Source organism: Jaculus jaculus, chromosome 12, assembly GCF_020740685.1.
Source record: "Jaculus jaculus isolate mJacJac1 chromosome 12, mJacJac1.mat.Y.cur, whole genome shotgun sequence".
NCBI lineage: Eukaryota > Metazoa > Chordata > Mammalia > Rodentia > Dipodidae > Jaculus > Jaculus jaculus.
The window spans coordinates 12,302,548-12,328,212 of NC_059113.1; the positions used below are offsets into that span (position 1 = coordinate 12,302,548).

At 41.2% G+C, this 25,665-nt stretch overlaps 1 protein-coding gene across 1 annotated transcript in view; it reads left to right on the plus strand.

The window, feature by feature from the left end:
- The window catches only part of LOC123453785, a 50,895-nt gene extending 27,662 nt beyond the window's left edge, over positions 1-23,233 (plus strand). Inside the window, exons 17-30 of the mRNA XM_045131912.1 lie at positions 6,588-6,733; positions 7,267-7,321; positions 9,017-9,736; positions 10,175-10,320; positions 11,149-11,203; positions 12,882-13,027; positions 13,393-13,567; positions 13,884-14,060; positions 15,480-15,625; positions 15,992-16,166; positions 16,483-16,659; positions 19,211-19,244; positions 20,411-20,478; positions 23,068-23,233. Of these exons, the coding sequence (XP_044987847.1) occupies positions 6,588-6,733; positions 7,267-7,321; positions 9,017-9,736; positions 10,175-10,320; positions 11,149-11,203; positions 12,882-13,027; positions 13,393-13,567; positions 13,884-14,060; positions 15,480-15,625; positions 15,992-16,166; positions 16,483-16,659; positions 19,211-19,244; positions 20,411-20,478; positions 23,068-23,098 (2,251 nt within the window). The 3' untranslated portion in view covers positions 23,099-23,233. The remainder of the gene's footprint in view (positions 1-6,587; positions 6,734-7,266; positions 7,322-9,016; positions 9,737-10,174; positions 10,321-11,148; positions 11,204-12,881; positions 13,028-13,392; positions 13,568-13,883; positions 14,061-15,479; positions 15,626-15,991; positions 16,167-16,482; positions 16,660-19,210; positions 19,245-20,410; positions 20,479-23,067) is intronic.
- Positions 23,234-25,665: the final 2,432 nt, after the last annotated feature.

A 25,665-nucleotide genomic window follows, 5' to 3' on the forward strand; every position in this document is an offset into this window, starting at 1 on the left:
TTACTGGCCTCTGCTACTAAGTATTTTCATTTTCACGCAGAAGCCCAGTCATCTGTAGCTAGGATCCACATATGAGAGAGAACATGTGGCGCTTGGCTTTCTGGGCCTGGGTTACCTGACTTAGTATAATACTTTCCAGGTCCATCCATTTTTCTGCAAATTTCATAACTTCATTTTTCTTTACCGCTGAGTAGAACTCCACTGTATAAATGTACCACATCTTCATTATCCACTCATCTGTTGAGGGACATCTAGGCTGGTTCCATTTCCCAGCTATTATAAATTGAGCAGCAATAAACATGGTTGAGCATGTACTTCTAAGGAAATGAGATGAGTCCTTTGGATATATGCCTAGGAGCGCTATAGCTGGGTCATATGGTAGATCAATCTCTAGCTGCTTTAGGAACCTCCACACTGTTTTCCACAATGGCTGGACCAGATTGCATTCCCACCAGCAGTGCAGAAGGGTTCCTTTTTTTCCACATCCCCGCCAACATTTATGATCATTTGTTTTCATGATGGTGGCCATTCTGACAGGAGTGAGATGGAATCTCAATGTAGTTTTAATCTGCATTTCCCTGATGACTAGTGACGTAGAACATTTTTTAAGATGCTTATATGCCATTCGTATTTCTTCCTTTGAGAACTCTCTATTTAGCTCCATAGCCCATTTTTTGATTGGCTTGTTTGATTCCTTATTATTTAACTTTTTGAGTTCTTTGTATATCCTAGATATTAATCCTCTATCAGATATATAGCTGGCGAAGATTTTTTCCCATTCTGTAGGTTGCCTCTTTGCTTTTTTCACTGTGTCCTTTGCGGTGCAAAATCTTTGTAATTTCATTAGGTCCCAGTGGTTAATCTGTGGTTTTATTGCCTGAGCAATTGGGGTTGTATTCAGAAAGTCTTTGCCAAGACCAATATGTTGAAGGGTTTCCCCTACTTTTTCCTCTAGCAGTTTCAAAGTTTCCGGTCTGATGTTAAGGTCTTTAATCCATTTGGACTTAATTCTTGTGCATGGCGAGAGAGAAGAATCGATTTTCATCCTTCTGCAGATATTTATCCAGTTTTCAAAACACCATTTGCTGAAGAGGCTGTCTCTTCTCCAATGAGTATTTTTGGCATTTTTATCGAATATCAGGTGGCTATAGCTACTTGGGCTTACATCTGGGTCCTCTATTCTGTTCCACTGATCTACATGTCTGTTTTTGTGCCAGTACCATGCTGTTTTTGTTACTATGGCTCTGTAGTATAGGTTAAAATCAGGTATGGTGATACCACCAGCCTCTTTTTTGTTGCTCAGTATTATTTTAGATATTCGAGGTTTTTTGTGATTCCAAATGAAGTTTTGGATTGTTTTTTCTATTTCCATGAAGAAAGCCTTTGGAATTTTGATGGGGATTGCATTAAATGTGTAGATTGCTTTAGGTAAGATTGCCATTTTCACGATATTGATTCTTCCAATCCAGGAACAAGGGTTGTTTCTCCACTTTCTAGTGTCTTCTGCAATTTCTCGCTTGAGTGTTTTAAAGTTCTCATTGTATAGATTCTTTACTTCCTTGGTTAGGTTTATTCCAAGGTATTTTATTTTTTTTGATGCAATTGTGAATGGGAGTGATTCTCTGATTTCATCCTCTGTGTGTTTGTTGTTAGCATATATGAAGGCTACTGATTTCTGTGTATTTATTTTGTATCCTGCTACATTGCTGTAGGTTTTGATCAGCTCTAACAGCTTGCTAGTAGACTCTTTAGGGTCCTTTATGTATAGAATCATGTCATCTGCAAATAATGATAACTTGATTTCTTCCTTTCCAATTTGTATCCCTTTTATGTGTGTCTCTTGCCTTATTGCTATAGCCAAGACTTCCAAAAGTATATTAAATAGAAGTGGGGACAGTGGACACCCTTGTCTTGTTCCTGATTTTAGTGGAAAAGCTTCCAGTTTTTCCCCATTTAGTAATATGTTGGCTGTAGGCTTGTCATAAATAGCCTTTATTATATTGAGATATGTTCCTTCTATTCCCAGTCTCTGTAGGACTTTTATCATGAAGGGATGTTGGATTTTGTCAAATGCTTTCTCTGCGTCTAATGAGATGATCATGTGATTTTTGTCCTTCAACCCGTTTATGTAATGTATTACATTTATAGATTTGCGTATGTTGAACCATCCCTGCATCTCTGGGATAAAGCCTACTTGGTCAGGGTGAATGATCTTTTTGATATACTCTTGTATTCTGTTTGCCAATATTTTGTTGAGAATTTTTGCATGTATGTTCATGAGGGAGATTGGTCTGTAATTTTCTTTTTTTGTTCTATCTTTGCCTGGTTTTGGTATCAGGGTGATGCTGGCCTCATAGAAGGAGTTTGGTAGAATTCCTTCTTTTTCTATTTCCTGGAAAAGCTTAAGAAGCAATGGTGTTAGCTCTTCCTTAAAAGTCTGGTAAAATTCAGCAGTGAATCCATCCGGGCCTGGGCTTTTTTTAGTTGGGAGATTATTGATAAATGTTCGGATCTCCATGTTTGTTATAGGTCTATTTAAGTGATTAATCTCATTTTGATTTAATTTAGGTAGGTCATATAGATCAAGGAAATCATCCATTTCTTTCAGATTTTCATACTTTGTGGAGTATATGCTTTTATAGTATGTCCCTATGATTTTTTGAATTTCTCTGGAATCTGTTGTGATGTTACCTTGTTCATCTCTGATTTTACTAATTTGTGTCTCTTCTCTCTTTCTTTTGGTCAGATTTGCTAAGGGTTTATCAATCTTGTTTATCCTTTCAAAGAACCAACTCTTTGTTTCATTAATTCTTTGGATTGTTCTTTTTGTTTCTATCTCATTAATTTCTGCCCTAATCTTTATTATTTCTTCCCGTCTACTAATTTTTGGTTTGCCTTGTTCTTCTTTTTCCAAGGCTTTAAGGTGAAGCATTAGGTCGTTTACTTGCGACCTTTCTAATTTCTTAATATAGGCACTTAAGACTATAAATTTACCTCTTAGAACTGCCTTCATTGTGTCCCAGAGATTTTGGTATGTTGTGTTCTCATTATCATTTGACTCTATAAATTTTTTGATTTCCTTTTTGATTTCTTCATTGACCCACTCATCATTTAGTAGTGTATTGTTTAGTTTCCATGATTTTGTGTATGCTCTATAGCCTTTCTTGCTACTGATTTGTAGTTTAATTCCATTGTGGTCAGATAGAATGCAAGGAATTATTTCAATTTTCCTGAATTTGTTAAGATTTGCTTTGTGTCCTAATAGATGGTCTATTTTAGAGAATGTTCCATGTGCTGCTGAAAAGAATGTATATTCTGCAGCCTTTGGATGAAATGTCCTGTATATATCTGTTAGGTCCATTCCTTCTATGACCTCATTTAGTCCAGATGCCTCTCTGTTTATTCTTTCCCTGGATGACCTGTCAATTGATGAGAGTGGGGTGTTAAAGTCACCCACCACCACTGTGTTTGGTGTTATCTGTGACCTTAGTTCTAATAGTGTTTGTTTGACGAATTTGGGAGCCCCCATGTTAGGTGCATATATGTTTAGGATTGTAATGTCCTCCTGTTGGAGTGTGCCCTTAATCAATATAAAGTGACCTTCCTTATCTTTCTTGACTAACGTCGGACTAAAGTCTACCCTGTCTGATATTAGGATAGCAACCCCTGCTTGTTTTCTAGGCCCATTTGCTTGAAACACCGTCTTCCAACCTTTCACCCTAAGATAATGTCTATCCTTTGTAGAAAGGTGAGTTTCTTGGAGACGACAAATTGTAGGATCCTGCTTTTTAACCCAGTCTGCAAATCTATGTCTTTTCGTTGGGGCATTGAGACCGTTGATATTAAGAGATATTATTGAAAGGTGTGTATTTATGTTTGCCATTTTTGTGTGTGTGTGTGTGTGTTACTGGTTCTACCTGTGCTCTCTTCTGTTAACTGGTATTTGAGTATAGCTTGTTTTTTCTAGGTTCCTTATATGTGTGCTTTTCCTTTTGTTCAGCATGGAGGATTCTATCAAGTATTTTCTGTAGAGCTGGTTTTGTCTTCAAATACTCCTTTAACCTGCTTTTGTCATGGAATGTCTTTATTTCTCCATCTATTTGAATGGATAACTTTGCAGGATAAAGTAACCTTGTGGTTGGCAGTTGTTATCTTTCAGAACTTGGAATATATCACTCCAAGCCCTTCTGGCTTTAAAAGTTTGTGTTGAATAATCTGCTGTAATCCTGATGGGCTTGCTTTTGTAGGTAACTTGATTTTTCTCTCTAACTGCTTTCAATATTTTTTCTTTGGTTTGTGTGTTTGGAAGTATGATTATAATATGGCGAGGAGAGGCTCTCTCTGGGTTTTGTCTGGCTGGGGTTCTAAAGGCTTCCTGTATCTGTATTGGCACCTCTTTCCCAATTTGGGGGAAATTTTCCTCTATGATTTTGTTGAAGATGCCTACTATGCCTCTGGAGTGGAGTTCTTCTCCTTCTACTATGCCCTGAATTCTTATATTGGATCTTTTCATAGTGTCCTGAATATCTTGAAATTCCCACTCATACTTTTCTATAAGTTTGTCTTTCTCTTTGTTGGACTGCATTAGGTCTGCCACCTGGTCTTCTAGCTTAGATATTCTGTCCTCTCCCTCATCCATCCTACTGGTGAGATTTTCTACAGAGTTTTTTATTTCATTAACTGTGTTCTTCATTGCTAGTAATTCTGACTGGTTTTTTTTTTATTATTTCTATTTCCCTATTTATGTATTGTATTGCCTTCTTTATTTCATTAAATTGGTGTCCTGCCTCTTCTTTGATTCCTTTGATTTCCTCTTTGATTTCCTCTTTGATTTCTTCTTTGATTGTTTTCATGTGTTCTTTGACCTCTTTGAACATATTTATAATTATTCTTTTGAACTCTTTCTCAGGCATTTCCTCTAACTCTTTCTCACTGGAGGACATTTCTGATGCATTAATACTTTTAGGTGGATTTATATCGTCTTGCTTTTTAGTGTTTCTTGTGTTATAATGTATATATTTTTGCATCTTGGATTAAGTTAATGCTTGGATTTTCTAGCTAGCTGTGTATTCTTAGCTGTATCAATTGATTTGATGTAATATATTTTCAGGGTAGGACCTTAAGGTATTAGGTGTGGCTCTTAAGACTTTCAGAGTATCTACAAAGATGTTCTTAGGGGTTGAGTTTCCCTGCTTTAGGAGTATTCAAGCAGGCTGAGTGGAATAAAATACAGGTAGATTCTAAAGTTTAACTAAACACTGTACACATTCAATCAAAAACAGCCCCGAGTATGTATGCAAGAGTAGTTAGTATAATGTCCAGATCCTCTATCAACAAAGAGGTTTAGATTTCTGGTCTGTTGAGGGATCCAAGTCAGCTTGTGACCAAGTGAGACCCTTCCCTGGTGCAATCCCAGTTACCTTGGGTGATTTTGGTCTCAGTCAAGTTGCTGCCAGGGTCATCGGGCTGCTGTTCTGATTTCTGGAGCTGGGCACTTGCTTTTCCTACGGTGCAAACCGAGTCGCTGCTGCTGCCGTAGCTGCCACCACCGGGGCCACCACCGGGGCCACCACCGCTGCTGAAGCTGCCGCTGCCGTGTCCACCGCCGCTGCTCCCCCCCGAAGCCGCTGCTGTGGGATCTGCCGCCGCTGCCGCTCCTGTGTCCGCTGCTGCTGGGGCCGCTGGTACCGGTGCTGGAGCCGCTGAAGTTGCTGCCGAACTCTGCTCCTGCTTGGGTCCCGCTGTCAGCCCAAGTTGGCGTGGCCGGGTCCCGGGCCGCTGCTGTGTTCGCTGGAGCTGGCTTCATGCGTTGAGGGAGGGGAGGGAGCCGCGGCTGCTCTGGATCTCTCACTGCTCCACGTGTTCTTCTACCTCGCGGTCTTCTCCTCCGCTGCTCGCTGCCGCTCTCCCCTCACGTTTCCGAGTTGCGGAGAGCGCGGTGTGAGGGGAAAATCCCGCACCTGGCTTTTCCTGCGGCTCGAGCCGAGAGTCTGGCGGCTTTCTTCTGCGCCGCGGCCGAGCTGCCGGGGCCGCTTTTCCGCCTGTGCAGGCTCTGGATGATCAATAACTCTTCTACTTCTCCACTGCCGCCTCAATTTCCTATACACCTCACTTTTTAGTAAAAGTGTGTATTTTGCTGAGTTTTTTTGGTCGTTTTCCCCCCTAGGCTGCTTTGGCGTGGTACCTACGCCGCCATCTTAACCGGAATTCCCCTGGGCTCATTTTTATGATGATTAATTATTAACCACGTAGATGGCTTTTCGGTTAATGTGCTTGCCTGTGAAGCATAACAAATCCTGCTCTGATCTCGAGATCCCATGGAGCCAGGTGCAGTGATGCCAACATGCAATGTCACACATGCACACAAGGGGGCACAGGCGTTTGATGCATGGTCACAGTGGCTCAAGAAACTGGTCTGCCCATTCTCTCTCTGTCTGTCCCTTTCTCCATCTCTCTCAAATTATAAATTACAAAACTTAAAATTTTAAGAAATGTGAAAGGAGAATTTTTCGAATTTTGTCATAATGTTTTGTAACGTTGAGGTGTAGAATTAAGAGACACCATTATTCTGTATGACTACCTTGCAGAAATGAAAGTGCCTGTCCTTTGGAGAAAGTAAACAAACGTGAAATTACAAAAAGTCCATTGAACGAATTGGTGAGAACATCAACACCTAAGACATCTACTGCAGAAATGGACACATTGATGGAAGTGAACGTTCATCGCTTGTCAGGTGAAGTCCAGCACACAGGGAGCAGGCTTAATGATGGAGCTAGGGAATCAAGCCAAGACGGCACGCTTTGTGAACAAGCTACTTTAGCTTCTGAAACACCTCCCAAATCTGTAACGATCTGTTTCTTACTGCATCTACCTGAATTTATAACCATTTTCTGCCTAACATTCTCTGTTAGACTAAGATCAATGAGAGCCAAGATGTGATCTATTCAATAATCTGAGCTATAAAAATACATTACACACAGCTGGGCACCATGCTGCACACCTTTAGGCCCCGCACTTGGGTTGCAGAGGTAGGAGGATCACTTTGAGTTCAAGGCCACCCTGAGAAAACAGTGAATTGCAGGTTAGCCCGGGCTAGAGTGAGACCCTACTTAAAAATAAATTATCTGTATATGTATGTTACACATTATACAAATATCATCAGTAGACATTTCCTCAGAATATGAATGAGGGAAGCTAAAAAGGCATATTACACACACATAAAAATGACTCATATATTATTTACTTCTCCTTTTCTCCATGATACAGAGTCAACTGTCAGATTGGAACGTAATGATCAAGCATTTTCATACAAATGCCTCAGGTAAGTTAAAATTAATGAGAATGATGTAGCTACGAACGTAATCTAGAAGTATCGAAACCTAAAATTTTGTTACAAATAAATCCACAACTAGGAATAATTAAAAGGTATAATTACAGTATCCTACCATTTTCTATTCATTGATTGGTTTGTTTGTTTGAAACAGATTGAAAGAGTCAGATATATATATGTATATATATGTATATGGAGAGAGAGAGGGAGAGAAAGAGAGAGAGAGAGACACGGGCACAGAGAGATTGAGATTGGGGGATCTAGAGCCTCCAGCCTCTGCCGACGAATTCCACATGCATGCGTCCCCTTGTGAATCAGACTTACATGGGTCCTGAGGAATTGATCCTGTGGATTCCTTGGCTTTGCATGCAAGTGCCTTAACTGCTAACCCATCTGTGCACCCCAAATTCTCCTACTTTTAAATGCCTAGTTGTTCTTACTGCAGAAATGAAAGGGTACACTCCCTGTACTGAGTTCATGTTGTTTTTTGTTTTTGTCTGTTTGGTTTTGGCTTTTCAAAGTAAGGTTTTTCTATAGCCAAGGCTGACTTGGAATGCACCATGTGGTGTCTCAGGGTGGCCTGAAACTCACAGTCATCCTCCTAGCTCTACCTCCAAACTGCTGGGATTAAAGGAGTGTGCCACAAAATCCAACCCTATTATGTGTGTGTGTGCCTATACCCTATTTTTTTCCTATCATCAGTAGATAGATGTCTAAGGAGATATTACCCTTTAATTTTTAGCAGAGTGGATTGAAGACCATGAGATGGAATCTGGAGGTGTTGATAAAAGTTCTCAAAAGAATCCATTTGGCTACCTAGGTGTTGTGCAGGACGCCTTTGATTTCTGCAAATGGGAGTGGGACGTGGGAGGATCTCTGTGAGTTTGAGTACAACCAGAGTGTACGTAGTGAATCACAGGTCAACCAGAGCTGAGAGCAAGATCCAACCTTGCCAAAGAAAAGAAAACAAAATAAAAAATCCATGAAAATAGAAAGCAGGCCATGGTGAGGAAAGAAACAATGGTACAAATGAGTATGGGGTTGAACAGAGGGTTGATATAACAAAAACATACCTAGTTTGCAAAACACATTGAAATCTAATTCATCTCCCTGTATCTGATCATGTTTAGTCAGTTAATTCGGACTGGAATTGCAGGTGACTGCATTTTCTGGAGTAGTATGCAAAAGCAGTATCTTAATGGAATTCAACATGCAAATGATGTGCTGACATGAAAGTATCAGGAATGGAGGTTTAGCCTTCAACTATGTAATTAACAACATTCAGACAACACTAGAGAGAAATGTCTAATTCTTTGTGCTTTTTGTTATGAGTAGCAATGACTTTAAATGAAGACATGGCTTAGCGGTTAAGTGTTTGCATTTGAAGCCTAAGAAATCCTGTTCCCCTCCAGGTCTCACATGCAGATGCAGTGAGTTAAGCATGCACCGTTGCGCATGCACACAAGGCCAAGGGTGCATCTGGCATTGGTTCCCAGTGGCTGAGATTGTCTGTTCTCTGTCTAGTGGTCTTCTTATCTGACCCCTCCCCCACCAAAAAATAATAAAGAAAGTGTTAAATTTGAAAAATGTATAAACAGGGTAAATGTGTGTAAATTTCCCTAATTGTTTTGCAACCTTGATGAGTAGATTTATTACAAAACATTGTTTTCTATGATTAACTTGCAGAAATGAAAGAGCCTATCCTTTGGAGAAAGGAAATAAAAGTGCAATTACAAAACGTCAATTGAGAGAATTGGTGAGAATACCAACACGTGAGACATCCACTTCAGAAATGGACTCTCCTTACACTCCTGACTCTTCTGGTGGTCCAGATCCTCTTGATGGTCTGGACACGCATGATGGTCTGGACACTTGTGATGGTCCAGATACGACCACTGTTTCAGATAATCTTGATGGTCCTGACAGCCCTGATGGTACAGACACTTCTGATGGTCCACATAATCCTGATGGTCCAGACATTCCTGATGGACCAGACACTACTGATGGTGCGGATATTCCTGTTGGTTCAGATAATCCTCATGATCCGGACACTCCAGATGGTCCAGACACTCCTTACAGTCTGGGCACTTCTGATGATCCTGATCCCTCTGATGTTCCTGATACTTCTGAGGGGCCCAGTACTCCTATTGGTCCCATAACTTCTGATGGTTGCAGTACTTCTGAGAGTCCCCGAGTTTCTCATGGTCCCAATGCTCAGGATGGTCCTGAATCTCCTGCTCCTCTTGCTGCCCTTCTGGATCCTGCTATTTCTGCGGAAGCTGATGTTCCTGCCCCTCTTTCTGTTCCTGCCGATGGCCCCGCATCTCCTAATGCTGCTGACTATGATGATGAAGAACATGCTCTACAAGTTGCTAAAGTCGTTCACACTAAGGAGAAAAATGATAAGTAAGATGATGGCAATAATTTAGGCTAGATAATTATTCTTTGCCAAGAAAGCTTCCGTCTAATTTGGGCTCATTTTTATGATGATTAATTATTAACCACATATATGGCTATTTGGTTAAGGTGCTTGCCTGTGAAGCATAAGAAATCCTGCTCTGATCTCGAGATCCCATGGAGCCAGGTGCAGTGATGCAAACATGCAATGTCACACATGCGCACAAGGGGGCACAGGCGTTTGATGCATGGTCACAGTGGCTCAAGAAACTGGTCTGCCCATTCTCTCTCTGTCTGTCCCTTTCTCCATCTCTCTCAAATTATAAATTACAAAACTTAAAATTTTAAGTAATGTGAAAGGGGAATTTTTGGAATTTTGTCATAATGTTTTGTAACGTTGAGGTGTAGAATTAATAGACCACATTATTCTGTATGACTACCTTGCAGAAATGAAAGTGCCTGTCCTTTGGAGAAAGTAAACAAACGTGAAATTACAAAAAGTCCATTGAAAAAATTGGTGAGGCCATCAACACCTAAGACATCTACTGCAGAAATGGACAAATTGATGGAAGTGAACGGTCATCCCTTGTCAGGTGAAGTCCAGGACACAGGGAGCAGGCTTAATGATGGAGCTAGGGAGTCAAGTCAAGACGGCACGCTTTGTGAACAAGCTACTGTAGCTTCCTAAACACCTCCCAAATATGTAACGATCTGTTTGTTAATGCATCTTCCTGAATTTATAACCATTTCCTGCCTAGCATTCTCTGTTAGACTAAGATCAATGAGAGCCAAGATGTGATCTATTCAATTATCTGAGCTTTAAAAATACATTACACACCGCTGGACCCATGGTGCACACCTTAATTCCCAGCACTTGGGATGCAGAGGTAGGAGGATGACTTTGAGTTCAAGGCCACCCTGAGAAAACAGTGAATTGCAGCTTAGCCCGGGCTAGAGTGATACCCTCCTTAAAAAACAAGTTGTCTGTATATGTATGTTACACATTATACAAACATCATCTTTAGACATTTCCTCATGAATATGAATGAGGGAGGCTGGAGAGAAGGCTTAGCGGTTAAGCGCTTGCCTGTGAAACCTAAGGACCCCGGTTCGAGGCTCGGTTCCCTAAGTCCCACGTTAACCAGATAGACAAGGGGGAGCACGCGTCTGGAGTTCGTCTGCAGAGGCTGGAAGCCTTGGTGCGCCCATTCTCTCTCTCTCTCCCTCTATCTGTCCTTTCCTCTGTGTCTGTCGCTGTCAAATAAATAAAATAAATATTTAAATAAAATAAAATATTTAAAAAAATTCTGGCTTCCATTAAAAAAAAAAAAGAATATGAATGAGGGAATCTAAAAATGCATATTACACACACATAAAAATGACTCATATATTATTTCCTTCTGCTTTTCTCCATGATACAGAGTCCACTATCAGATTGGAACGTAATGATCATGCATTTCCTTACAAATATCTAAGGTAAGTTAAAATTATTGGAATTATGTAGCTATGAACGTAATTCTAGAAGTGTCGAAACCTAAAGTTTTGTTACAAATAAATCCAAAACTAGGAATAATGAAAAGGTATAATTACAGTATCGTACCGTTTTCTATTCATTGATTGGTTTATTTGTTTGAAACAGATTGAAAGAGTCTGATATATATATGTATATATATGTATATGGAGAGAGAGTGGGAGAGAAAGAGAGAGAGACACGTGCATAGAGATATTGAGATTGGGGGATCTAGGGCCTCCAGCCTCTGCCGACGAATTCCACATGCATGTGTCCCCTTGTGAATCAGACTTACATGAGTCCTGAGGAGTTCACCCTGTGGATTCCTTGGCTTTGCATGCAAGTGCCTTAACTGCTAAGCCATCTGTGCACCCCAAATACTCCTACTTTTTAATGCCTAGTTGTTCTTACTCCAGAAATGAAAGGGTACACTCCCTGTACTGAGTTCATGTTGTTTTTTGTTTGTTTCTGTTTGGTTTTGGCTTTTCAAAGTAAGGTTTCTCTATAGCCCAGGCTGACTTGGAATGCACCATGTGGTGTCTCAGGGTGGCCTGAAACTCACAGTCATCCTCCTAGCTCTACCTCCAAACTGCTGGGATTAAAGGAGTGTGCCACAAAATCCAACCCTATCATGTGTGTGTGTGCCTATACCCTATTTTTTCCTATCATCAGGAGATAGATGTCTAAGGAGATATTACCCTTTAGTTTTTAGTAGAGTGGATTGGAGACCATGAGATGGAATCTGGAGGTGTTGATAAAAGTTCTCAAAGGAATCCATACAGGACACCGTTGATTCCTGCAAATGGGATTGGGAGGTAGGAGGGTCTCTGTGAGTTTGAGTACAACCTTTGTGTACGTAGGGAATCACAGATCAACCTGAGCTGAGAGCAAGATCCAACCTTGCCAAACAAAACAAAACAAATTAAAACATCCATGAAAATAGAAAGCAGGCCATGGTGGGGCAAAGAAACAATGGTACAAATGAGTATGGGTTTGAACAGAGGGTTGATATAACAAAACATACCTAGTTTGCAAAACACATTGAAATCTAATTCATCTCCCTGTATCTGATCATGTTTAGTCAGTCATTTCGGACTGTTATTGGAGGTCACTGAGTATTCTGGAGTAGTATGCAAAAGCAGTATCTTAATGGAATTCAACATGCAAATGATGTGCTGACATGAAAGTATCAGGAATGGAGGTTTAGATTTCAATTATGTAATTAACAACATTCAGACAACACTTTAGAGAAATGTGTCATTCTTTGTGCTTTTTATTATGAGTAGCAATAACTTTACAATGAACACATGGCTTAGCGGTTAAATGTTTGCCTTTGAAGCCTAAGAAAACCTGTTCCCCTCCGGGTCTCACATGCAGATGCAGTGAGTTAAGCATGCACTGTTCCACATGCACACAAGGCCAAGGGTGCATCTGGCATTAGTTCTCAGTGGCTGAGAGACCTAGATTGTCTGTTCTCTGTCTAGTGGTCTTTTTATCTGACTCCCCCCACAAATAAATAATAATGAAAGTGTTAAATTTGAAAAATATATAAACAGGGTAAATGTGTGTAATTTTCCCTAATTGTTTTGCGACCTTGATGAGTAGAGTTATTAGAAAGCATTGTTTTCTATGATTAACTTACAGAAAGAAAAGAGCCTATCCATTGGGAAAAGGAAATAAAAGTGCAATTACAAAAAGTCAATTGAGAGAATTGGTGAGCATACCAACACCTGAGACATCCACTGCAGGAATGGACTCAATGATGGAAATCAACAGTCTTTCCGCATCAGGTGAACTCCAGGAGCACATTGGGAGCAGGCTCTGCGAGGGAGCTCCTGACACAAGCCAGGATGGCAGCCTTTGCGAACTAGCATCTTTAGCTTCTAAAACATCTACCCAGCCCATTATGATCTGTTTCGTACAGGATCTACTTGATTTTATACCTATTATTTATCAAGTATGTTCCATTAGCTAAGCTACATGAGAGCAAGGTCTCATCTGTTCATTTAGCTATGCTTAAGAAATATGTTGCCCATTGTACACATACCTTCAGTAGACATTTCCTCAGAGTATGAATGAAGGAATGTGAGAATGTATCTTCCACTTACATGAAAGTAGTCTTGTCTTATTTACATTCATTTTCTCCACGAAACAGATTCCACCGTCGGAATGGAAAACAAGTATAAAGTAGTTCCATACAAAAGGCTAAAGGAAGTCAATAATAGTGAAAATGATATAACTGTAATAGGAAATGAAGAAATGGAAAAACATAAAGGTTTCTTGCACTTAAATTGGAAACTAGGAACAGCACATAAGAAACACATTAAAAGGTATAATATCCTCCTTTTATTTGTTTATTTACTTTTTATATTTGAAAGAGAGAGAAAAAGAATCAGATATATATAGAGAGAGACAGTGGGTGTGCCGGAACATTCAGCTGCTACAGACAAATTCCAGATGAATGGGCCCCTTAGCATCAGGCTTACATGTGTCCTGGGGAATTGAACATCTGTTCTTAACCTTTGTAAGCAACTGCAGTTGCTTAGCCATCTGTCTTTGTGCAAGAGTGGGAATGTTGCCAAATTGTCTTGTAATGTAGTGAGAGAATAAAATGGTAGGAATCATTGACTCTTGAATCTCTTAAAGGAGTGAGCCCCCCTGCCCTCTGGCAGAAGAAAAGAAAAGTGAAAACAGTAAGTTCACTACAAGGGAATCCGTGTCTGCATCAACCAGTGAAAGGTCTCCTGTTGAAACGGACACTGCGCAGCAAGCGCAAGTTGACGGCAGTCACGTGCCTGGTGACCTACACCACACCGGGAGAAGGTTAGACCGCCGAATATTCCTTTCGCTCTACAGGAAGTTACACTGCTCGGTTTCTCTGGAAATTGTGCAGATTCGTGTAGTCTTCATTCAAAGTAGGAGGAGGCTCAGCTCCATCACATTGCTGAACAGTGAGGAAGATGGACGCCCGCCACAGGGACGAGCAGGAGCAGTGACGATCGAAGCGTGGCTGTAGCGGATATTGGCACATAACGCCTTAGACACGGTTTCCTCAGAAAAGTATTGGAGAACACATTAGAAAGTGAAGGGAAATAGAGAAATAGAGAAATAAAAAGAAATAAATAGAGAAAATAGAGAAATAAAAAGAAATAGAGAAATAAAAAGGGAAATAGAGATTAAAGGAGTGTGCCACAAAATCCAACCCTATCATGTGTGTGTGTGCCTATACCCTATTTTTTCCTATCATCAGGAGATAGATGTCTAAGGAGATATTACCCTTTAGTTTTTAGTAGAGTGGATTGTTGACCATGAGATGGAATCTGGAGGTGTTGATAAAAGTTCTCAAAGGAATCCATTTGGCTACCCAGGTGTTGTACAGGACGCCTTTGTTTCCTGCAAATGGGATTGGGAGGTAGGAGGATCTCTGTGAGTTTGAGTACAACCTTTGTGTACGTAGGGAATCACAGATGAACCTGAGCTGAGAGCAAGATCCAACCTTGCCAAACAAAACAAAACAAAATAAAACATCCATGAAAATAGAAAGGAGGCCATGGTGGGGCAAAGAAACAATGGTACAAATGAGTATGGGTTTGAACAGAGGGTTGATATAACGAAAACATACCTAGTTTGCAAAACACATTGAAATCTAATTCATCTCCCTGTATCTGATCATGTTTAGTCAGTCATTTCGGACTGGAATTGGAGGTCACTGAGTATTCTGGAGTAGTATGCAAAAGCAGTATCTTAATGGAATTCAACATGCAAATGATGTGCTGACATGAAAGTATCAGGAATGGAGGTTTAGATTTCAATTATGTAATTAACAACATTCCGACAACGCTTTAGAGAAATGAGTCATTCTTTGTGCTTTTTATTATGAGTAGCAATAACTTTACAATGAACACATGGCTCAGCGGTTAAATGTTTGCCTTTGAAGCCTAAGAAAACCTGTTCCCCTCCGGGTCTCACATGCAGATGCAGTGAGTTAAGCATGCACTGTTGCGCATGCACACAAGGCCAAGGGTGCATCTGGCATTAGTTCTCAGTGGCTGAGAGACCTAGATTGTCTGTTCTCTGTCTAGTGGTCTTTTTATCTGACTCCCCCCACAAATAAATAATAATGAAAGTGTTAAATTTGAAAAATGTATAAACAGGGTAAATGTGTGTAATTTTCCCTAATTGTTTTGCGACCTTGATGAGTAGAGTTATTAGAAAGCATTGTTTTCTATGATTAACTTACAGAAAGGAAAGAGCCTATCCATTGGGAAAAGGAAATAAAAGTGCAATTACAAAAAGTCAATTGAGAGAATTGGTGAGCATACCAACACCTGAGACATCCACTGCAGGAATGGACTCAATGATGGAAATCAACAGTCTTTCCGCATCAGGTGAACTCCAGGAGCACATTGGGAGCAGGCTCTTCGAGGGAGCTCCTGACACAAGCCAGGATGGCAGCCTTTGCGAACTAGCATCTTTAGCTTCTAAAACATCTACCCAGCCCATTATGATCTGTTTCGTACAGGATCTACTTGATTTTATACCTATTATTTATCAAGTATGTTCCATTAGCTAAGCTACATGAGAGCAAGGTCTCATCTGTTCATTTAGCTATGCTTAAAAAATATGTTGCCCATTGTACACATACCTTCAGTAGACATTTTCCTCAGAGCATGAATGAAGGAATGTGAGAATGTATCTTCCACTTACATGAAAGTAGTCTTGTCTTATGTACATTCATTTTCTCCACGAAACAGATTCCACAGTTGGAAAGGAAAACAAGTATAAAGTAGTTCCATACAAAAGGCTAAAGGAAGTCAATAATAGTGAAAATGATATAACTGTAATAGGAAATGAAGAAATGGAAAAACATAAAGGTTTCTTGCACTTAAATTGGAAACTAGGAACAGCACATAAGAAACACATTAAAAGGTATAATATCCTCCTTTTATTTGTTTATTTACTTTTTATATTTGAAAGAGAGAGAAAAAGAATCAGATATATAGAGAGAGAGACAGTGGGTGTGCCGGAACGTTCAGCTGCTACAAACAAATTCCAGATGAATGGGCCCCTTAGCATCAGGTTTACATGTGTCCTGGGGAATTGAACATCTGTTCTTAACCTTTGTAAGCAACTGCAGTTGCTTAGCCATCTGTCTTTGTGCAAGAGTGGGAATGTTGCCAAATTGTCTTGTAATGTAGTGAGAGAATAAAATGGTAGGAATCATTGACTCTTGAATCTCTTAAAGGAGTGAGCCCCCCTGCCCTCTGGCAGAAGAAAAGAAAAGTGAAAACAGTAAGTTCACTACAAGGGAATCCGTGTCTGCATCAACCAGTGAAAGGTCTCCTGTTGAAACGGACACTGCGCAGCAAGCGCAAGTTGACGGCAGTCACGTGCCTGGTGACCTACACCACACCGGGAGAAGGTTAGACCGCCGAATATTCCTTTCGCTCTACAGGAAGTTACACTGCTCGGTTTCTCTGGAAATTGTGCAGATTCGTGTAGTCTTCATTCAAAGTAGGAGGAGGCTCAGCTCCATCACATTGCTGAACAGTGAGGAAGATGGACGCCCGCCACAGGGACGAGCAGGAGCAGTGACGATCGAAGCGTGGCTGTAGCGGATATTGGCACATAACGCCTTAGACACGGTTTTCTCAGAAAAGTATTGGAGAACACATTGGAAAGTGAAGGGAAATAGAGAAAGGAAGAGGTTTCTCTTTTTACATCATTCATTGGAAAGATGTTTGCAAGCAAGCTCTTGGAAGTGGTCCAGTAGAGAAGGAAGTGTGTGTTTCTATGATATCTGTGTTTGTCTGCCGGGTGTTAGAAATCTTGGTCCATGCCGTTGAATGCCCATTCCTGTGCACATATTTCCTCATCTGCTTACATGCTCACACAAAAGTTAGGATCTACATGTGAAGGAGAACATGCAGTGTTTGATTTCATGAGGCTAAGTTACCACTTTAGGTATGTTTCCACTTATGTCCGAGTTCCAGTCTATCTCAGGAGGTTATTTTCTTGACAGTTGAATAGAATTTTATATGTATATGTGCCCCATATTTTTATGACCGACTCATCCGTTGTTGGATATCTATGTTGATTGCATTTATTAGTTTGGGTGAAAGTGGACAGGAGACCATGAGATGGAAGCAGAGATGTTGAGCAAAGGTGTCGGAAGTCCATGAGGATGTTAGGGGAAGGGAGGCCAGGTGGAGGGGACACAGTTCTGGAGGTGGCGGTGGATAGATTAAGGTTGAAGGAAACAGAAATAGACTATGTGTAACAAACACCACATATAAATCTAATTCTTTGTTTTGTGATAAAAAGAAGAAGCCTTCCTGGGTGGGATGGTGGCGTACACCTCTAATGCAGTGCATCCAATGCAGAGGTAGGATGATCTCCATTCCTCTGAGGTCACACTGAGACTGCATAGTGAATTCCCATCAGCCTTGTGAGAGAGAGACCCTCTGTGAAAAAACCCAATGTTAATCAAATAAAAATTAAGAAGCCTTGATTTATTATGTCTGGGCATGTTTAGTCAGGCAAGGAGAGTTTGACTTAAGTCATATAGTTAAAATCATTAGACATGTCAGACATAATTCTGTCACTCTTTGTGTCTTTTCTAATCAGTAGCAGTGATAGAAAAGGTTCTTTAAAATGAGAGCTTTAAACACATTAATAGGTGTGTGCATTCTTCAGAGAGAGGGAGGGTGCCATTAGTCTATGATAGAGAAGTAAACTGTTCACAGTGTATCAGAGAGCAGAATCTGGAATTCTAAACTTCACCATTCAGTATTCTTTTTCCTCTAAAAGTTGAAGTGATGAAAGTTACCGGTTTTCAACATGCTATAGTAATAAATAGACCTTTGGTATACTCAAAGTAGGATTTTAAATAACTTTTAAGCAACTTTAGGTGGTTTTATTTTTCACAAGTATTTTCCTGACAGTCATAATAAGTGGCAAATGAGTGATACTGTGAGTGGTAATGTCAGTGTGCTGTTACATCACTGAATACTGCCGGAATACAAAGGTTACTTTCATGACACATTGTGAGAATCATGTCCTAAAGACAAACTCATAGGATGAAATTCTGGGTCTCCCTCTAACCAGCTTGTATCCTTAGACAATTTACATGATGTTTTCTTCCCTATATCTTTCTCCATGAGACATCTACGTGTTACTTATGTCACAAAATTATTGTGAGGTATCAAGGCAGAACAACACATGTACAAGGCTTACAGTAAATAAACAGTTAATATTGCATGGGGGGGTCTGAGATAGATAACCCCTGTAATTGTTTGAAAACGCTGCATGCTATCCTGTCAAGACTCAAATCATACTTTAGTATAGGGATTTAGTGCCTGTGAGTTTGGGTTTTTAGTTTTTGCTTTTTTGAGGTATGGTTTCACATAGCTCAGGCTGAGATGGAATTAACTAGGTAGTTTCAGGGTGGCCTCGAACTCACGGCGGTTCTCGTACTTACCTCTGCCTCCCACGTCCTGAGATGAAAGGTGTGTGGCACCACTCCCAGCTTTCTTCTATTTTTATTAAGAACAACAATATAGTATATTTGTGGTAGCTAAAAAGGTACAAGAGTTATCTTTCTTTGGCTTTGGCCCTCAGAAAGGTTGATGTAAATTTGTTTCTTGGTTTTGATAGTGCTGTGATCTGCCTACTAAGTTTCATTTCAATCCCCAGGTAAAGAATGATTGGACCTTTAGTACCATATAACAGTTAGGAATTTGTGACGTAGATTTCAACCTCATGTTGTTACCTAAAAAAGCATCTACTACACTTGGAAGGCAGAGGTAGGAAGGATTGCTGAGAGTTTGAGGCCACCCTGAGACTATATAGCGAGTTTCAGGTCAGCCTGGACTAGCATGAGGCCCTATCTCGAAAAACAACAACAACAAAATCACTGTATGTGATTTGTTAACTAATTGTCTGAATTTTTTTTTTTTCTGTTTGATTTAAAGGGCTGCCGAGAATACATCTACCGAACTCCACAAGGTATTTCAAGTAATCACTTAAAAGAGTTTTCAGGAGGAACATTGCACACCGCAGAGAACTGTGAGATCTATCATAGAACGCAGACCCACTGAGCACACGAAGAGGGAGGCGCTGCCGCCGCCACGGCTTCCCTCAGCAGCCTCCAGCCCTGCGCAGTCACGCAGAGACCTGCAGCTGCACGGGAGCCCGCTGTCAGGGCTGCCCACCCCCGTGCCCACACAGGGCCGGGCAGAGCTAGGTGGACTCGCATGCCTGGGGCCTGGCAGCTGGAACAGGAGAACATTAGCAAGAAAGCGTTGCACACATGTTTATTGCTAGGGAACAGTGGGTAACAAGGAGGAGTGATAGCAAGGAGCACAGGTTAGTATGCCAGAGTGCCAGTAGGAGAAATCAGGAAGTAACTCACTTCAAGGGCAGGAGAGAAAAGAGGGTTCGATGAAGTTAGAAGGGAAAAGGTTATACGGTCAGCTACTTCTCAATGTCTGGTGGAGTTCTAGCTCACTGGCACTGAGGAAATGCAGGCTCCCCGTCTCCACCAGCATCATGTTCCATCGCCCAGTGAACAGGTAGGACTGGGAGTCACAGCAGGAGCCGGGGCAGACATGGTCTCTCCTGCAGACCCTGTGCACAGAATCTTTGCAGCACAGGATTTTCATTGCTTCAGAGGGAAAGCATCCCCTTTTGTGCTATCAACTGTGTGTGCTTTTTCAGGATTGTTTACTCTCTCTGCAGCTTTAAAGGGTAAGGTCTTTCCTGTCTGGTCCAGCTGTGAAGTTTAAGAATTTGACTTGTCATAGGCTCAGCACTTGATTCAAAAAAAGTAACAAATTACAGATATCTGTCAATATAGCTATTAAATGAGCACACACTGTTGCGAAATCTGAGTTATTGAAGATGTTTCTAATCAGCACTTTGATGTTGTATCAAACTATAAATTAAAGATATGTGAAAAATGGTCAAGTAGAGAAAAAGAAATACTGGGTTAAATAAAGACATTTACATGAAGAAACAAAATTTTCCTTTTACCCTGTTACAAAAGTCATTTCTTCTCAAGGTCCCTATACCTGTGCATAAATTTTTAACTTTAGATATCAAACAAAGATTTCTGCGCGTTGCATATATGGTAAAAAAAAATGTTTAAATTTTGACATTGCATTGTTTTACAGGTGGGCGAGAGAGTTGATAGAAGGAGCAGACGATTTCACTCATTCAGCATAAACAACTTCAGACGCCTGTGAGTTGCAGGTTTTTCTACAGTGGACACAACTTAGACTATGTTGTGGGCTTTCTTTGGCGCATACATTTTAGATAAATTCACAGTAGTCTGTCACAAATAGGGAATTCAGAAATTTTTGGTTTCTAAAAATCATTATGGTTTAGCTTTTCAAAGAAGTCTGAGTTATAACTATTGTAACATTTCAACCTCCTTCAACAACTACACTTCCATTTGGTTTTGCAAAGTGGCAGTGGTTGCCCACAATGAGGGTACTCTCGGAAACCCTGCTGTGGATTCTTTTGTTTTGACACCAGATTTAGGACAATCTCAATAGCATGATCTGTATATAAATTACTGGGGTATGTAGAGAGATAATCAGACAGAAGTTCTGTGGTGATGGAGGAAAACTTCTTTTTAGTTTTGATTATTTGAGAGAGAAAGGGGCAGTTAGAGAGACTGAATGGGCGCACCAAGGCCTTCAGTCACTGCATGCAAATTCCAGACGCATGTGCCCTCTTGTGTATCTGGCGAACGTGGGTCCTGGGGAACCAGGGTCCTTAGGCTAAACAGGCAAGCAATTAACTGCTAAGCCGTCTCACCAGCTCAGGACTTCTCTTTTTTGAAGAGCAGCTTGAGTTCACCTCTAGGCTCACTGTCATACTGTCTGTGATCAGCCGGTATCGTGACATCTCATTCCTTTGGCAGAGTTGGAGCTGAGCTTGAGTGTAGACGGATGGAACCAAGGTGGGACTTTAAAGGTTTATCGTAGTGGAAGTGCTGAAAATAACTTGAAACTGTCCTTTAGAAAGGTGTGAAGGAATTGTATGTGTCCAGATAGGTCCCTAAGTAGAACTGGATTCCTAAATGGTAAGATCTCGGAATGGTGTTCCTAGCTACCTCTAAGAAGGGTAGATTGAGTTTCACCGGAGGGTGTAGGGTAGGGACAACCAAGTGGAGGAGAAGTGCCTGAGGAGTGGCTTGGAATCTTTCAGGAGTGAAAGCCAAGAGTTGAGGAAGCCTTGTGGAAGTCAAGTGATTCCCCAGTGAGGCGTTCCTTTCAGTAGGGTGTGCCTTCTCAATTGTTCCTCAAAGATGGAGAGTCGTAAGCAGAGGAGAGTTCAAAGGTGCCAACTAAGCTGGTGAGACCTGTGACATTACTTTGGAGACCAAGATAATCATCCAGTAATCGTCAGTTTGGAGAGGAGTACGGAGCCCAAGGCAGGCAGGATCTCTTGTTGGAGAACTTAGGTGACTTCTGAGCCTTTGACGATTTCACGGGGAAGAATCAGAGCTATGCTGACCAGGTGTCCCGAAGAGTGAATGAGTGTGTGTTAGGATTTCATTTGTGTACATGGTGAAATAATTTGCCTGTCCTGTTTTAGTAAGTGTCCCTTGAAGGGGTGACTGGTCAAAGAAGGTGGTGGCGTGAGATGCCCCTGAGAACTGACAGAGCTGCATAGAGCAGTTTGTAATTCAGCTCTCAGGCTGGCCAGTGGGTGAGGGGAGTAGTGAACTTGTGGAGAGGCTTGCACATGATACTGAAGGACTTAGGGTGTCAGGAGAGGCATTTCTTTCCTCACTGGCAGGAGGAATAGTACTCCCTTGCAAGGGCACCCATGGGCCCTTTATGAACTCCTTTCACTATTTAGACTTTTCTGCTCCCTTGTGCTATGATTGGGGATGATTGAGCCATCAACGGCCTCAGTGATAGTGATGTTGTAACCAGCATCCTTTTCTCCTTCCTTTCCCACACTGTTTTTTCTTAGTACTTGTATGGACTGAATTATTTGATGGGTCTTGCAATGGATAATTGTGGCCTTAGGACAGCCTCTCTCTTCCGTACAGTGAAATGAGCACGCTCAATGAGTGAACCCTCGCTTGTTAAGGGTCCTCTTTCCTCTCTTTCCTCCACATTGCTTCATGCTGAGTGCAAGATGTGGAGATATATCCAGAGTCTGCATTAAATACTAAGATTTTGTAAACTTTTCTTATGGCAAGAACTCCTTGAATGACAATAGCCTCTACCTTTGTAGCCAATATGTGAGGGCAAGTTTACTTTGCTATTTATATTGTTTTGTTATTATTGTTTTTTTAGTGAGATAGAGAAAGAGAGGGAGAGAGAGAAAGAGGAGTGACAGAGAGTTGATATTTTGGGCCTCAGCCACTGCAATTGAACTCCAGATGCTTATGCCACCTAGTGGACCTTGTGCTTGCCTCACCTTTGTGCATCTGGCTAATGTGGGATCTGGAGAGTAGAACATGATACCTTAGGCTTCACAGGCAAGCGCCTTAACCACTTAGCCTTCTTTCCGGCCTGACTCCTGTGAAGTTTGACCCCTTATTCCTGGTTCCAGTGTGTGCTATTCACTTAGCATGTGGCTGTTAAATAGCCGAATGAAAAATGGGAAATCACTCACACTTATTCTTGATGAGAATGAATTCTTTGTGAAAGTTGGGCATATTGTGCTTCATTCTGATGTATTGTAGTGGTACATGCATGTTTGCATTCTCATATATACTCATAATGCTCACACTTCCTAAGTCTTGTGTGCTAGTAGTAGTGATATCTTTGAAAACAAGAATATAATTCTCACTTTCTCTTTCTAGTATCTTCTTCAGGTCCTTCGAGGTCCTCTGAAGTCTTTGGTGTTCAATTGAGAACTCAAGTCGTAATCCTCCTCCACGTTTAAGAAGAACAAAATACATCTTTGCATTTTGCAGAAACACTTACTAAGATTAAACAAAGTGATCTTTTATGATTACTTTAATTACATTTGTGCTTTGGAAGTCATTATTTGAATTCACTGAGGATGTTTTGTGTGTGCGTGTGTGTTTTTTTTCTTTGTGTGTGTGTGTGTGTGTGTGTGCGCGCGCGTGTGTGTGGTGCTGGGGCTGAAACCTTGGGTTCGGGCATGGTAGGCAAGTGGTCTACCACTCAGCCGTATCTTCAGCCACACTGAGTTGGCCCCCACCCAGCTGTGCCCTCACCCCGTGTACTGGCCCTCCTCCTTAGGGCCTTGTCATTCTAGTCCAGTGTCTCCCATAAGCTGTATCCTCTGTCCCTCCTCTGAGTTGATGTTTGTCTCTTTGGGTTCATATGAATTTGTTGAGATGGTTCTCATGTAGGCCTGGCTGGCCTCAAACTTGCTAGATAATTGAGAATGACTTTAGGCTCCTGATCTCGTGTCTGAGTCCTGCATGCTAAGATCATAGGCCCATCATGTGTGATATGGGCCTATGATGTGAGGAGTTGCTTATCAATGACATGGCAGCAAGGGAGAGAGAAAACACGATATACATTTCGGTGCCTCCTTCCTCACCAAGAACACACATTCAGAAGTTTCCAGTATTTATCACAATGATGTCAACCTCTGGGAACCAAGTTTTCAACATGCAAACATATGAGAGGAATTTCACATTCAAATCATAGTGAACATAATTTCAGAAACATCAACGCTAGCATACATATATGCATAGAAATCCTGGTCTTCCTGCCTCTGTCTTCTGAACGCTGGGCTCACAGGTATATGCCATTATGACCAGCGAAAAATAGACAGATACTAACACAATGGCACTTAAATGCTAATAAGAAGGAACCTGGGGCGCCGAGAGTCAATGATGTTATTTTAAAAATTTTATTTTATTTGACGGGCTGGGGCGATGGCTTAGCGGTTAAGCGCTTGCCTGTGAAGCCTAAGGACACCGGTTCGAGGCTCGGTTCCCCAGGTCCCACGTTAGCCAGATGCACAAGGGGGCGCACGCGTCTGGAGTTCGTTTGCAGAGGCTGGAAGCCCTGGCGCGCCCATTCTCTCTCTCTCTCCCTTTATCTGCCTTTCTCTCTGTGTCTGTCTCTCTCTAATAAAATTTTAAAAAAATTAAAAATTTTTGTTTTATTTGAGAAAGAGAGAGAGAGCAAAGCAGAGAGATAAAGAAAAAAAAAGGAGAATCTAGGTGTACCAGGGCCTCTGTCTCTGTAAATGAACCTCAGATGCATGTGCCATTCTGTTCATCTGGCTTATGTGTGTAGTGGGGAATCAAACCAAGGTCCATGGGCTTTTGTCGGCAAACACCTTTACCGCTGAGCCCTCCTTTGAGCCCCTCCTGGAGGATCTTTTTGAAAATAATTGGTTATGTGCATGTATGTTCAAGTGGGGGGCGGGGCTATGTGTGTTTCATGTATGTGTGGAGGTCATAGAAGCTGTCTGTGGAGGTCAGAGAGTTCCTGTGCTCCACTTTCTTACTTTTATTAGTGGTTTTGATGTCAGCCTTCTCAGGCTGACCTGGTATTTACTACATTGTCTCACAGTGGCCTCAAACTCACGATTTAAAGACATGTGCCGGGCTGGAAATGGCTTAGCATTTAAGCGCTTGGCTGTGGAGCCTAAGGACCCCAGTTCGAGGCTCAATTCCCCAGGATCCACGTTAGCCATATGCACAAGAGGGCGCATGCTTCTGGAGTTTGTTTGCAGTGGCTGGAAACCCTGGAATGCCCATTCTCTCTCCTTTTCTCTCTCTCTCTCTCTCTCTCTCTCTCTCTCTGTTGCTCTCAAATGAAGAAAAGATGAATTTTAAAAAGTTGTTAAAAACATAGACAAAGACATGTGCCAACCCACACAGATTCAATTTTTTTTTTCAAGGTAGGGTCTCATTGTAACCCAGGCTGACTTGAAGTGTAGTTCCAGGCCAGTCTCAAACTCACAATAAACCTACTGACTCCCGAACGCATTTTAAGAAAATCTATTCTTATTGTCAAATATGAAGAGAAAACTATCCAGCGAGAAACAGTCCGAAAGAGTGAATGTGTGTGCTAGGGCTTCTTTCCACGGCAAATAAACTCCAGAATCATGTGTCACTTGGTGCGTCTGCCTTTATTTTGATATTGATCCTGGGCCATTGGGCTTGCAAGCAAGTGCCTTTAACCACTGAACCATTTCTCCAGTCTGAGTTCGTTCACTCTTAGCCTCAGTAGCATTATCTATGAAATGGACATGATGTTCCATTTCCTTAATCAAGGAAAGTTTTATTACTGTTTTTTTTTTTTTCTTTTTGTTGTTTTTGATGTAGGGTTTCACTCTAGCCCAGACTGACCTGGAATTCACTATGTAAACTCAATGCGGCCACAGACTCATGGCGATCCTTCTACATCTGCCTCCCAAGTACTGGGATTAAAGGCTTATTACTATTTTTATTCATTTATTTATTTGT